Raw genomic sequence first — 12441 nt, 5'->3', positions numbered from 1 at the left:
AATTACTAATCAGCTTTTAATGTGTAGGGAAGTAAAAGAAAATAACAAAACTAATTCAACACCTTGTTATTTTAAAACACGGGACAGGGGTTGGAGAGATGACTCAGTGGTTAAGAGCACTGGCTGCTTGCTCTTCCAGAGGTTCTGGGCTCAATTCCCAGTATCCACATGGCAGCTCACAATTGTCTGTAATTCAAGTTTCAGGGGATATGATACTCTCACACAGACACAAACCTAATAAATCATTAAAAAGATAAAACACTGAGGAACATTCAGGACTAATCTCTCTTTTTTATTCTCTTTTTGCAGTGATTTGAAGGGAATTTAAACAATGCTCAGCTCCTCTCATGCATCTTATTGCACAGACAGCCCTCTCTGGAGAGATGTCATACAGCTGAAGTTAGATCAGCTTTTCATGTTTTATCCTTTGAACTTCAATGTGAAATATCCCCAAAGGTCCTTATGCATGGGCTTTCTAGTATCACTAGTTCTGGGATAGCTCCATCTTTTCATTACATCCATGGCCTTCACTTGAGATGATCAAGTTGCAGTCATACAGTCCTGTGTAGCTCTAGTGGCTGACAGGAGCAGCACTGGCACTCCACAGCCAGCGTTGGGGCTGTGGTGTAGTCCATTAGGCTGGATCTGAGCCTCACTTTCTGCCATCATTTTCACTTCTTTGCTGTACTTTCATTCGTCAGCCAACTCTGCCTTCCAATCATCTTAGCTCCCTTCAGTCTAGATCTGTGTCTCTCTGTGTCTGTCTGTCTGTCTGTCTGTCTGTGTCCGTCTCATCACTGTTGTCCAGTATTGTCTTGAATGCCTAGGCTGAAGCGAGTTTCCAGCCTTAGTCTTCCATATAACAGACCAGAAATGTGCACCACTGGACCCAGATCAACCACTTCTTTTTATAAATGCTGGAAGAGAATGAGGCATTGCGCTTTGAATAACATATACAGTAACCAATGATGTAGACTGATGGAAATACTGACATGACTACTCCTGATTACCACTTATATCATGATCCATATACTGACCAGCTAACAGGGAAGTCTGCAGTTTATGTAACTATTCACATAACACACTCTGGTAACTGAAAATTGGGCCCGTGTTGAGGGCTGGTGTTAAAACCACACTGTGGTAACTTACATATGTATATATCAGAACTACACAAAAATGAGGACTCTAATATCACGAGCCATCAAAGAACAAAGTCCTAGCTAAATAAACCAACAGGAAACAACCCTAAGTCATTATTAAATGCAAAATTCATACCTCAGAACATAACATAAAATATCCCAATAAGATAAAGACTTACTCCCAGCTCAGGAGCTAATGGCAGCTAATGGGTGCTGAGAGAGAGAAAGTCACTTTTTTTTTTGTTAGGGCTGGAAGGGAGAGCAGCCATTAGCTGCCCATGGCCTAGTGGATGTCCCTACACATATATGCACATGGGCTGCACTGACTTCCTCAGTGGGAGATGTGAGTGTTTCTTCCTGGCACATGTAGAAGTTGTATTTACTCATCCAACAAAGTATAACTGCTCTGAGCCTGCAAGATGACTTAGATGGTAAAGACGCTGCCACCAGGCTTAACTAGCTGATTTCAAGTCCTAGAGCACATATGGTAGAAGGAGGAACTCCTTCAAGTTGTCCTCTAACTTAGACACACACACACACACACACACACACACACACACACGTCTTGCTGCTTTAGGAAGGGGTACAGGATGAGCACAGTTAAAGTCAAGGGCAACCCACCCACACAGGAGGTCCATGAATTCCAATAAAGAAAGGAGGTAAAATGACTTGGCAGCTTCCAGGAGAACAGGTTACAACACTCATTACAGATGGAGAATTCGTTTAACACTTTGCCCAGAAGATAGACTTTCTGTCTTAATTTAAAATGCCTGTTTAATGTGCATGCCGCAAAAGTATCTGCTAAGTTCCACAAAACAGGGGTTCCTACCATTGCATAGGGTTGTTCCTAACAAGCAGCTGTGTAATCAAGACTACATTTCCCAGCTCTCTTCCATGTGAATAAGATCAAATGACTGCTTCACCATGTAATGTGAACACAAGCTATCATAACCTTAGCATTACAGAAATTAAAAAGAGGGCATGATCTTCCCAGTGTCACTGGATGATGAACACTTTTAAAAAAGAAAAACAAACAAGCATAAAACAAACCACCTTACTCCCTGACTCAGCACACAGAACAAAGTCACCTGCTAACTAAAATACTTAAATTAGCTATTATGTGATAGGGAAATAAACTGTGAAGTCACTAGAATTCTGGAGTTATAGTAACTAACTGTAGTAGTTGAATGATATGGCCCTCGTAGGCTCACATATTTAAATGTTGGTACTGTTTGTGGAACTGTTTCCTAAGATTCGGAGCTGTGAACTTGTTGGAGAAGGTATGTCACTTCCTCTTGGTCTCAGCTACACCCAAGCATCATGCCTGCCTGCTGCTATGTTCCCCAACATGATGGCCATGGACTTTGAAATGGTGAGCTCCAAATTAACTGCTTTCTTTTACAAGCTACTTTGGTCATAGTGTTTTGTCATGGCAATAGAAGAGTAACCAAAACATATTATGGTTTATGCTAATCCATGCACAGACAAGCAGTGCAGAGACCAAGAGGCAAGTCTACCAATGGTAGGAGCCAAAAAGGCAACTTCAGTGTAAAGCTTACCAAGCAAAATAAAGACTGAACAATCCAGGTGAAGGAATCACATACCTCGTATTCTGGTCCAAAGCCAGCAGAACTACAGAACTGCCCAGAAAGTCTCCAGAGGTAAGGGATTCCTCCAAAGAGAAGAATAAACTGTAAAACAAAGCAGATTGTGATCACATTTGAACAATCTTAGCAACTATCATATGAAAGAATGCATTATAAAGAAAAATAAATAAATTACAGGAAAAAGGGGGGCCATGACTTCATTTAGAATAAAATATTCATTTAGAAGAATAAAAATCACTGAGACACTAAGTTTAGACCACTAAGATATTTTTGCCTAAACAGTGTATATGGGTAAATTGTATACTATGTAAATTACATTCCAAAAAACCTGTTTAAAAGGCAAACCCAGGAGTCTCACTTGTGAAAGTTGAAAAAAAAAATCAATATAGGGCCAGAGAGAGGGTTGAGTCAGTAAAGGCACTTGCCATATAAGCCTTTCCTGGGACCAGTGTAAAGATGAAAGAGAGACCTTACTTCAAAACATGGTTCTGACCTCCACACGCACACTGAAGCCCACCATGTCCCTCTCATCACACACACACACACATACACACATCACCACCACTACCAACAACAAATTAATTAATCTTTAAAAAGATTTAAAAATCATTCTTTTAGGGGAAAATAAAATAGTAGTCGCTAGAGACTGGAAGAGGATAAGAGAAATCAATCTAGAAATACGTTTAATAATGGATATCCAAGCAGTCCGTCAGTAGGGTTTAATTCAGGCATCTGTAATAAGTCAGTACTTTAGTCTACAATTTATGAAGTATTTCAAGAGAACCACAGGCCTAAAGGTTTCTGGCATAAAAATGTTTAAGGAAATGGAAATTCTAATTACCCTGGTCCGATTGTCATACATGGTATACATTTTCTAAATTACAATGTACTCCACAAATGTGCATACATATTATGTGCCAATTAAAACTTAAAGCTAGTAATGAGGAGAAATTATTAAGGAGTACAAAGTCAGAGAGAACAGACTCTGGTCTTTGTATAGTTGAATCTGAAAACAGGTAGAAGAGAGGGTTTTAATGTTTGTATCACACATATACCCCCCACTTTTATGATAATGCTAATTATCTTGATATCACTATTATTACAATGCATCAAAAATGCCAGTGAACCCTAGAAATAAGAATCATATGTGTTAATCATAATTGCTTTAAAAAGTAGGTAAAAACATTTGCCAAGAGACTAAAATGAAAACGTATCAATCACTTAAGCCTACAAGGGTTAAATGGTTTGTTCCAAATCCCACAGGTAATGAGCAACAGATGGAATTCGAACCAGGCAATATGGCTTTATAACTATCTTTTCCACGAGAGGAAAAGTGTCCTTTTCAGTCAGGAAAAAGTATTAGCTTGCAGTTGCTTGTCTGAGATATCATCTCATTATGTTGCCCAGGCAGTAATTGAACTCATGGTTCTAAATGACCTTCCTGCCTTCTACACAGCTGGGAATATGGTATTTACAACATGCCTGGTTAAAATATTGTTACTATTGCTAAAGAAGTGGTGAGTCATGTCCACTTACCAGACTGTGGAACAGAATTGGAGACTCAGACCTCCTGTGGTCAGGAAAAGATGAATCCTAAGGCAGGAATCAGGGCTTCAGGAGTTAGGCCCTTACCACTCTTTGTCTTGGGCAAATACGTAAACAGACATTCACTAAGTCACATTCTAAGAACATTAGAAACCATGAAGTAGCTCAAATCGTGAAAACAATGTATGTTTAGCAGCCTGTAATCCCATCTACCCAGGAAATTGAGGCAAGATCGCCTGTGCTACACAGTGAGTTCAAGTTAGCTCAAGAAACAGTGAGACCTTTCTGCGGTGTTGGAGAAACAGCAACTGGCTGCTAGACAGTTTAGTGGAGTGATTGCTTAGCATGCTTGAGGTCCTGAATTCAGTCCCTAGTTGGAAGGAAGGAAGGAAGGAAGGAAGGAAGGAAGGAAGGAGAGTCAGTCAATCAACTTTGGTGCTAGGGATGTGGCTTACTGGTGGAGTGAGCACTCCATGTATCAAGTCTTGGCTTCATCACTGGCACCACTTTAAAAAGAAACTTTGATGACTGCAATAGGCACTAGTAAGAATGAACCTGCAGAGATCACTTTGTCAAGAACCAATCTAGTTTTCTCCAAATAGGAAGTCAGGAACACAAGATCAAGATCAACTATCCTGGGCGTGGTGGCACACACCTTTAATCCCAGCATTTGGGAGGCAGAGGCAGTCGGATTTCTGAGTTCGAGGCCAGCCTGGGCTACAGAGTTCCAGGACAGCCAGGGCTACACAGAGAAACCCTGTCTCGAAAAACCAAAAAAAAAAAAAAGGGATCAACCAGTTTGTTTGTTTATATATGTATATATATTTGCTAGGGATTGAATACAGGGCCTTGGACTTAACTCTAAGCTGTATCTACAATCCAGTCTGAAGGGCTTGGGAACAGTCCTTTTTTATGGATTTATATCCTTCCATTTTTATATATGTATTGATGAAATACAGAGATCTACTTTTAAGTCTGTATATAAAGGATTGAAGACTGTACTCATTCACAACTTGCTTTTTTAACTACATTTTTTGTTTGTTAAGAGGCAGGGTCTCACTATGTAGATCCACTGTCCTAGAACTTGCTTTGTAGAATAGGCTGGCCTCAAACTCACAGGGATCCACCTGCTTCTGCCTCTCAAGTTCTGGGATTAAAGGTGTGCACCACCACATCTGGCCTGAACTCTATCCGTAATGATCTTTCCATGGTGGCCTCTAACTTTACTTGGGATTGCCAGCTGCTTCCAGCCACATTATACCTTTATTATACTTTCATCCACAGTACATGTGCTCTTATCTTTCTACAATTTCACACACATTTTATACTACCCATCTTTTATATTTTTGTTTTGTTTTTGAAACAGGGTCTTATGCAGCCAAAATTGGCCTAGAACCCACTATGTAGCCTAGGCTGATCTTGAACTCAGAATGATCCCCTCCGTCAATCTCCCCAGGGTTGTGATTCCAGGTGTGCATCCGCACACCTAGCTACCATCTGGAGTTTTACCAGCTGCACTGGTTTGCACAGGTCTCACGCACGGCTTCTAAACAGAACCACGAACAGCAGCACCTGAGGCTATGTCAGGAGTACACATTTTCTGGCCATAGCACAAAGCCTGGGCTGGCACCCAACAGCCTGCAGGTGAATCTAGCACTCACAGGTGATTGCTTAAATAAGCAGCTGACTATGAACTCTAGGTGCAAGCATTTCTACTTTGTGGCCATAAGAAACTTTGTTCCTAAAAGACACGCTCTGGCACCACTACCTGCCACAGGCTACAGCTGCTGAGCTAACTGACTTGGGATGGCATTACCTTTATCTTCCTCCCAATACTAACAAACGCTGTAGAATTAAGGACTTATACTGTTTTTGATAGAAAGCTAAAAAAGCCACTACTAAAATTCCAGCTTTTAAATAAACATTGAAGGTATTTAAACATGCCTTTGAATAATTTATGAACACACTTGGAAACTGCTGTTCCAAACCTTGTTGAGTTTACTTTGGGGACTAAAAAACAAGTACATAAGCTATAAACTTTCCCCATGTTGTACTCCTCACTGAGTATACTCCAGGGAGTCCTAAGAAAAAATAAGCACAACAGACACAACTCCAGTATTCTGACATATATTATCTCATTAGAGCCTTGAAGAGAAGACATGGTAGGGAGGTAACTGGAACACAGAAAGGTTGAAGTAATGCCCAAAGAAACCTGGTGGCAAAGTGCTTGTTAAATGTTGAGGCCTATGTTAAGTGTTTCATTGACTGCCTACTCAGTCCATGCCACTAGCCATACAAAGGTCTGGTGTCTATCCTCCTTTCTTTCTTTTTTTTAATAATGACTTCAAAGATTTAGACACACACACACGCAGAGAGAGAGAGAGAGAGAGAAAGAGAGAGAGTAGGGTATGTGCATGTGAGCACGAGTGTCTTTGAGGCCAAAAGAGGTCACTGGATCCCTGCAGCAGGAGTTTTGGGCAGCTGCAATCGCTTCCAGTGTGGGAACTGGGAAGAAAACTTGGATATTCTGGAAGAGCAAGCAGTACAGGTTCTTAAACACTGAGCCTTATTCTACTTGTCATTTTTCGGGAGAAATGAAGCTTAAAAAGATGAAACTATGCCAGTGGTGAAGGTTTACACCTTTAACCCCAGCACTTTGGGAAGTAAAGGCAGGCAATCTCTGAGTTTGAGTCCAGCATGGTCTACAAATCAAGTTCCAGAACAGTCCAGGCTACACAGAGAAATCCTACCTTGAAAAACAAAACAAAAACAAATAATAACAAAGATGAAAATGGTCATGTAAAAACACGCACAACCCAGAGAGCAAAATCTTGAGTTTAGCTGAGTCTAATGGGTCACTCTTGTAATCCTAGCAATCAACAAGCTAAGAGAATTCTTGCAAATTCATGGCCCATATGGTCTACATAGCAAGTTCTAGGATAGCTATGGCTACATAGTGAGACACACATCCCCCAAAACAAAAACAAAGAGCTGAGACGATGGCTTAGTGAGAAAGCGTTTATCTGCTGTACAAGTATGAGGTCCTTATTTTATTTTTTATTTTTTTTAAAAATGTTTTGCAGTTTGGGTTTGGGGTACTTTGTTTGTTTGGTTGGTTAGGTTTCTTTCTTTTTCTTTTTCTTTTTTTGTTTTTTGAGACAGGGTTTCTCTGTATAGTCCTGGCTGTCCTGGAACTCACTTTGTAGACCAGGCTGGCCTTGAACTCAGAAATCCACCTGCCCCTGCTTCCCAAGTGCTGGGATTAAAGGCGTGCGCCACCACCATGCCCCTGAGGTCCTTATTTTAGAATCTAAACATTTACATAAAAATCCAGGCATGTGTGTGTGTGTGCGCATGCGCGCGTGCATATGCACAAGCATATCCTCAAACCTCTAATCCCACTGCTTAGGAGGTAAGCAGAAGGATTCATGGAACTTGTTGGCCATCTAGTCTACCCAACTCGTTATCTATAGGTTCAGTTAGGGACCTGTCTTAAACAATTAGATGGAGAAGAGACTGAGCAAGACACCCAGTGTCAACCTCTGACCTCTAGACATGCTCATGCACACGTGCAACTGCACTGCAAACATTACACGCACAACCTGAGCTTGTCTACTCCACTCTTCTCCATTCCCAGCCAGACCACTTCTTGCTAGGATTACCAAGCACAGTGCCATAGTGTTAGTCATTCCATTTCTTGGAAGAGCTTTTATGGACACCTGTGAGATATCAGGTAAAGTTGCTCTCAGAGAGTGTGGGCATTTTTCTCACTAGCTGCTTTTTCACTATGACAATTGGTTATACAGGGCCTGCTTAGTTTCTCTTAGACGCAAAGCAACAAGGCAAAATGGTGTGTCTGTGTTTGTGTGTGTATGTCTGTGTCTGTGTGTAGTAAATTAATGTTCTCTGTATGTGTGTGGGAGGGCTAAGTTACTGTCTGCAGAAGTTTAGCCAAGTGGTCCTGAAAGATCCTGACAGAATGTAAAAGGTCACAGAAGCCCTGAAATTGGCAAGATAGATGTCAGTGTTAGCAGAACTAGCTTCACTGATTTAGAAAAATAGAGGTGCACAATGCTCTGGTCACTCCTTGAACCTGTGTGTCTGCCAATGTTTTGACCGTTCCTTGAACCCATGTGTGTGCCCACTGATGCAGCCCATTGCCAGGTGTTTGTGATATCAGTTGCTGGGAAAGAGTTGGAAAATCTCCCCAGCAACCACAGCCGGGCCAATCCGGAGTTGCTACACCTGCACCAGACTCTTTCCTTGTACCCCTCCCATACCCATTTCTTGAGAATAGACATCGTTTAGATCTGGAAATCCCCTACTCCCCCCTTCTCCTTTCCCCCCTGAGGGCCTATAAAAACTAGGACTCCTTTCCCCTTGTGGTCGACTCCTCTACCCCTGCATGGGATATGAGTCGTCCCCAGAGCTCTGGCTTTCTCCGAATAAAGCCTCATGTGGTTTGCATCAAGCGTGGTCTCTCGTGAGTTCTTGGGTGTCCGCTATTGTCCCAAGGCCTGAGCAAAAGGCTCCTCTCGGAGTCTTTCAGTCCAACTGCAATGCTGGTGCACGAACTGCTGATACTTCCTCCCCAAGCCAACCTAGAATCTGCTGGCATGGCTAGAAACCACTGATGCTGGACCAGGCAATGGAGTGAGCTAATGAGAAAGAGGGCGTGAAAGTCAAGGCCTCGAATCTGGAAACCTTCTGGACCGAGGCAGCAGTTTGAGCCCTATGGATCTCTCCTGAGAACACGTGGGAACCTGATTCATGGATGAGGGTTTTGTTTCTGGCCTGGAAAAGGTGAATTCGGGAATAGCCCCACCCCCCCTTTTGTTCCAATTCTTCTTGCCATTGTTACTAGTTTGAAATCTTTTTCCCAAGAGGAAGTTATCGCCTCCCACAACAAATACTGTCAGGAACAGGCAGGCAAGTGTGAACTTATCCATAACTGCCCCCTTCTGGCTCTCTCAGCCACTCAGAGTCCTTGGCTGAAGAGGAAGAAGAGCAGAGGGCCCTTGTTCTGGTGCTGGCAAAACTACCTCATCTTTCAAAGGCATCTGAATGCCTGGAGCTGACTGCAAACTCCCCGCCCCCCCCCCAATCCCCCTGAATCCATGATGTGAACTTTGTGCCATGGATATAACCACCCCAGGCCTCTCCAACACTTACAGCCTTTTGTGGTTGGACTCCCACAACCTCCTGATGCACAGTTGCCTCACTTGGCCCATAGGGCCTGAACAGAGGCTTATCCTGTCAACTTTGGACCTGATGCAGCCAACTGCCCTTGGGTCCCTACACCCCTGGCTGACCTAACTTTAGTCAGAAAAGTGGCCAATGAATTGGGGCGTGACTCTCCCTACTTTGAACAGTGGGCTATGCACTTACAAACCTATTATGGCTGGTATAATCATCTTAAAGTGGTCTTGGAGCCTGCCACATTCTTAAACTGGCAGTCAGCCTATCAGGATCTGGCTGAGAGTCAGGCATGCTTAAATCTTGAATATAAGCTTAACATCACCCTAGACATGCTGACCAGCCACAGGGCATACATTAACCCAGTTACCTAAGCTACTATCTGCCAACATGCCTACTTCAACCAGGTGGCCAATCTGTCTTTCAAGGCCCTTGAGGCCTGCACTCCCAGAGTTCTCTCTGCCTACCTCTATAACTTTGTACAACAATCAGGTGAGTCCTTTACAGACTTTCTCATGAGGGTTACTGAGGCAGTAGAGAGAAGAGTCGATTTGGGAACCACCCGAGACATGCTTGTTTAAACTATCGGATTGGGAGGGTCTTAATGCCCTAACGTGAAATTCGGTTTGCCGAAGTCCATAATGATAACTTTCATAAATGGGTAGTAGCCATCAGAGACCTTGACAGGGCAGGCCCTAGAGCGGCCCTGACTGCCTCTATGATGTCCTGTTGGGTGAGAGGCAAAGATTCCTACATAAAATATCAGGATAGTTCCAAACACATCCTTATAAAATCCCTTCAAGGAGCCCTTGAGCATAGGGCACACCCATGGATCATTTCTCACATCAGATCCCACTCCAGGCTGCCAGGAGTCTTGGCTAAGGGCAGGGATATGACTGACTTATAATGGTTGTTGACCAGGGGCTCTTGGAACAGATGAGAGCATCACATAAACAATTTCACCTGTCCCCACAAAACTTACACAAGCTCTTGCCGGATTATCCATGAAACAACAAAAATATCTTGCAAGACCTTGTGCCATCTGTGCCCCACTTGCACCACTGGGGCCCCTCAACAGGGGAGGTGTCAAGCCAAGAGGGTTATGTCCCAGTGCTATTTGGCAGATGGACTGGACTCACTATCCCTCTTTTTGTAATCTTAGATATGTACATGTTACTGTAGATACTTGCTGCTTCTCTGTATACGCTGTGGCCTTGATGGGAGAAAAAGCCTCCCACACCATCAAGGCTATGGAATCTGCTAATCACCAAGAGAGGTGATTAGAGCATAGCTCACAGAAATTCGAGAGGCCTCTGTTTAGGCTTCGTCCTTACACCCTGATATGCCCTCCAAGATGGCTGTCCTTTGAGAGCTGGTAGTCAAAGATGGATAAGAACCTACTTGGCAGGTCAACCTAAGACAGGCCAGGTCCACTATACTGAAGGCCCCTGAGGTGGGGTCAACAAGGCCAGAGCAAAGAACACCGACTCCCACCAGGTTATCAAAAATAAAAACAAAAGGGTGGAAATGTAGAATGAACTTAGCCAAGCAGGTCCAGCTGCAATGCTGGTGCATACACCATTGATACTTCCTCCCTGAGCCAACCTAGACTCTGGCAGGATGGCTAGAGACCACTGACACTGGACTGTTAAAGGCTGGCCCCTGAAGGCCAGACCAAGCATTATCAAGCTTTAAACAATCTGAGACTTGTGTCTCCAAGAAATCAGTGACTCACAGTGCCTTCCACTTCTGAGTAGAGTCCTGACCAGAAGCTGAAGGTGCTTTTATCCAGTTGATACAGCCGAGATTTCTCAAATGTGTCTGAGTCCATGATCTGTTCTAACTCTGCTGGTACGTGAGTCGTCGTTTTGTATATCCTTCTCTGAAATATTTTGAAGAAAAAACACTTTAATGAATATTTCTTGTTACACAGTAGTAATTTGTGGTCCAACACTGAATGGTCTGTGGCATTAATTTGTCATGTAAGCTTGTAGAATTTGTCACATACATGTATGTCTTGCATTCAGTCAAGAACACTGACCACTGAAACAACGGACACAGGGAATTTTAAGCAGACAAAAACAATTCCAAGGCCAGCTAACTAGGTGGAATGGCCATCTGGGTTGTCAATACACTTTCAGTTTGCCTGTGTGAACCAAAGTTGTGACATCACGAGGAGACCATTCTTTCTGAGTATGAGGTATGTCTTACAATATAGAAAATAATGCATGAAAAAAGAGAAGTATGCTCACAACACACATTAACACATACACTTAATACTTTATTAATGAATTATCATTAAACTTGGTTCTAGAGGTCAACTTAAATAAGAATTAGGGAGTGACAGAAACATCAAATCTTTACAACAAATTTTCTCATTATGTCAAATTCTAAAGAGTAATTTCAGCCCCTGGGACATAACACAAGGAACAGATACCAAAGGTATAACAGACCTTCTATAATAGTTTTATAATAAATACTTTTCCTGTTGTATGTTAACAACAACAACAGCAACAAAAAGCTGAAGGCATTAAATTATAACCCTACAACAATGCAACAATGCCAAGTGGTCGTGGTGCATGGCTTTAATCCTAGCACTCAGGAGGCAGAGGGAGATGGATCTCTGTGAGTTCAAGGCCAGCCTGGTCTACAGAGTGAGCTTCAGGACAGCCAGGGCTAAACAAAGAGAAACTCTGTCTTGGGAAAAAAAAAAAAAGATGCAACTTTATCTATTAATAAAATATGTCAGATAAGTACTCAATTATCTCACCCTGCTGTTTTGATACTACACGTTATGTGTTTGCTTCAAGCAAGGGTACTTATGCAATTCTGAACTAATGAAGCTTTGAGTACCTAGCTACAGTAATTTTTAACATTTTGAACATACTAAAGGAAGAGACTGAGGTAGACATAACCCAACACTGACTGATTTTTAAATTTCAAACTTGCAATCC

General features: G+C 42.5%; 1 protein-coding gene across 1 annotated transcript in view; it reads right to left on the bottom strand.

Moving 5' to 3' along the window:
- Nucleotides 1–12441, bottom strand: part of Zmpste24 (zinc metallopeptidase STE24) — a 39162-nt gene that overhangs the window by 25401 nt on the left and 1320 nt on the right. Inside the window, exons 2-3 of the mRNA XM_021160898.3 lie at nt 11223–11369; nt 2744–2830 (exon numbers count right to left, since the gene is read on the bottom strand). Coding sequence (XP_021016557.1) covers nt 2744–2830; nt 11223–11369 — 234 coding nt within the window. The remainder of the gene's footprint in view (nt 1–2743; nt 2831–11222; nt 11370–12441) is intronic.

This window comes from Mus caroli, unplaced genomic scaffold, assembly GCF_978045245.1.
Source record: "Mus caroli unplaced genomic scaffold, Mus_caroli_1 scaffold_6, whole genome shotgun sequence".
NCBI classification, from domain to species: domain Eukaryota; kingdom Metazoa; phylum Chordata; class Mammalia; order Rodentia; family Muridae; genus Mus; species Mus caroli.
The sequence above is the reverse complement of the archived record's forward strand: the minus strand, read 5'-3'. Positions and strand labels throughout refer to the sequence as shown.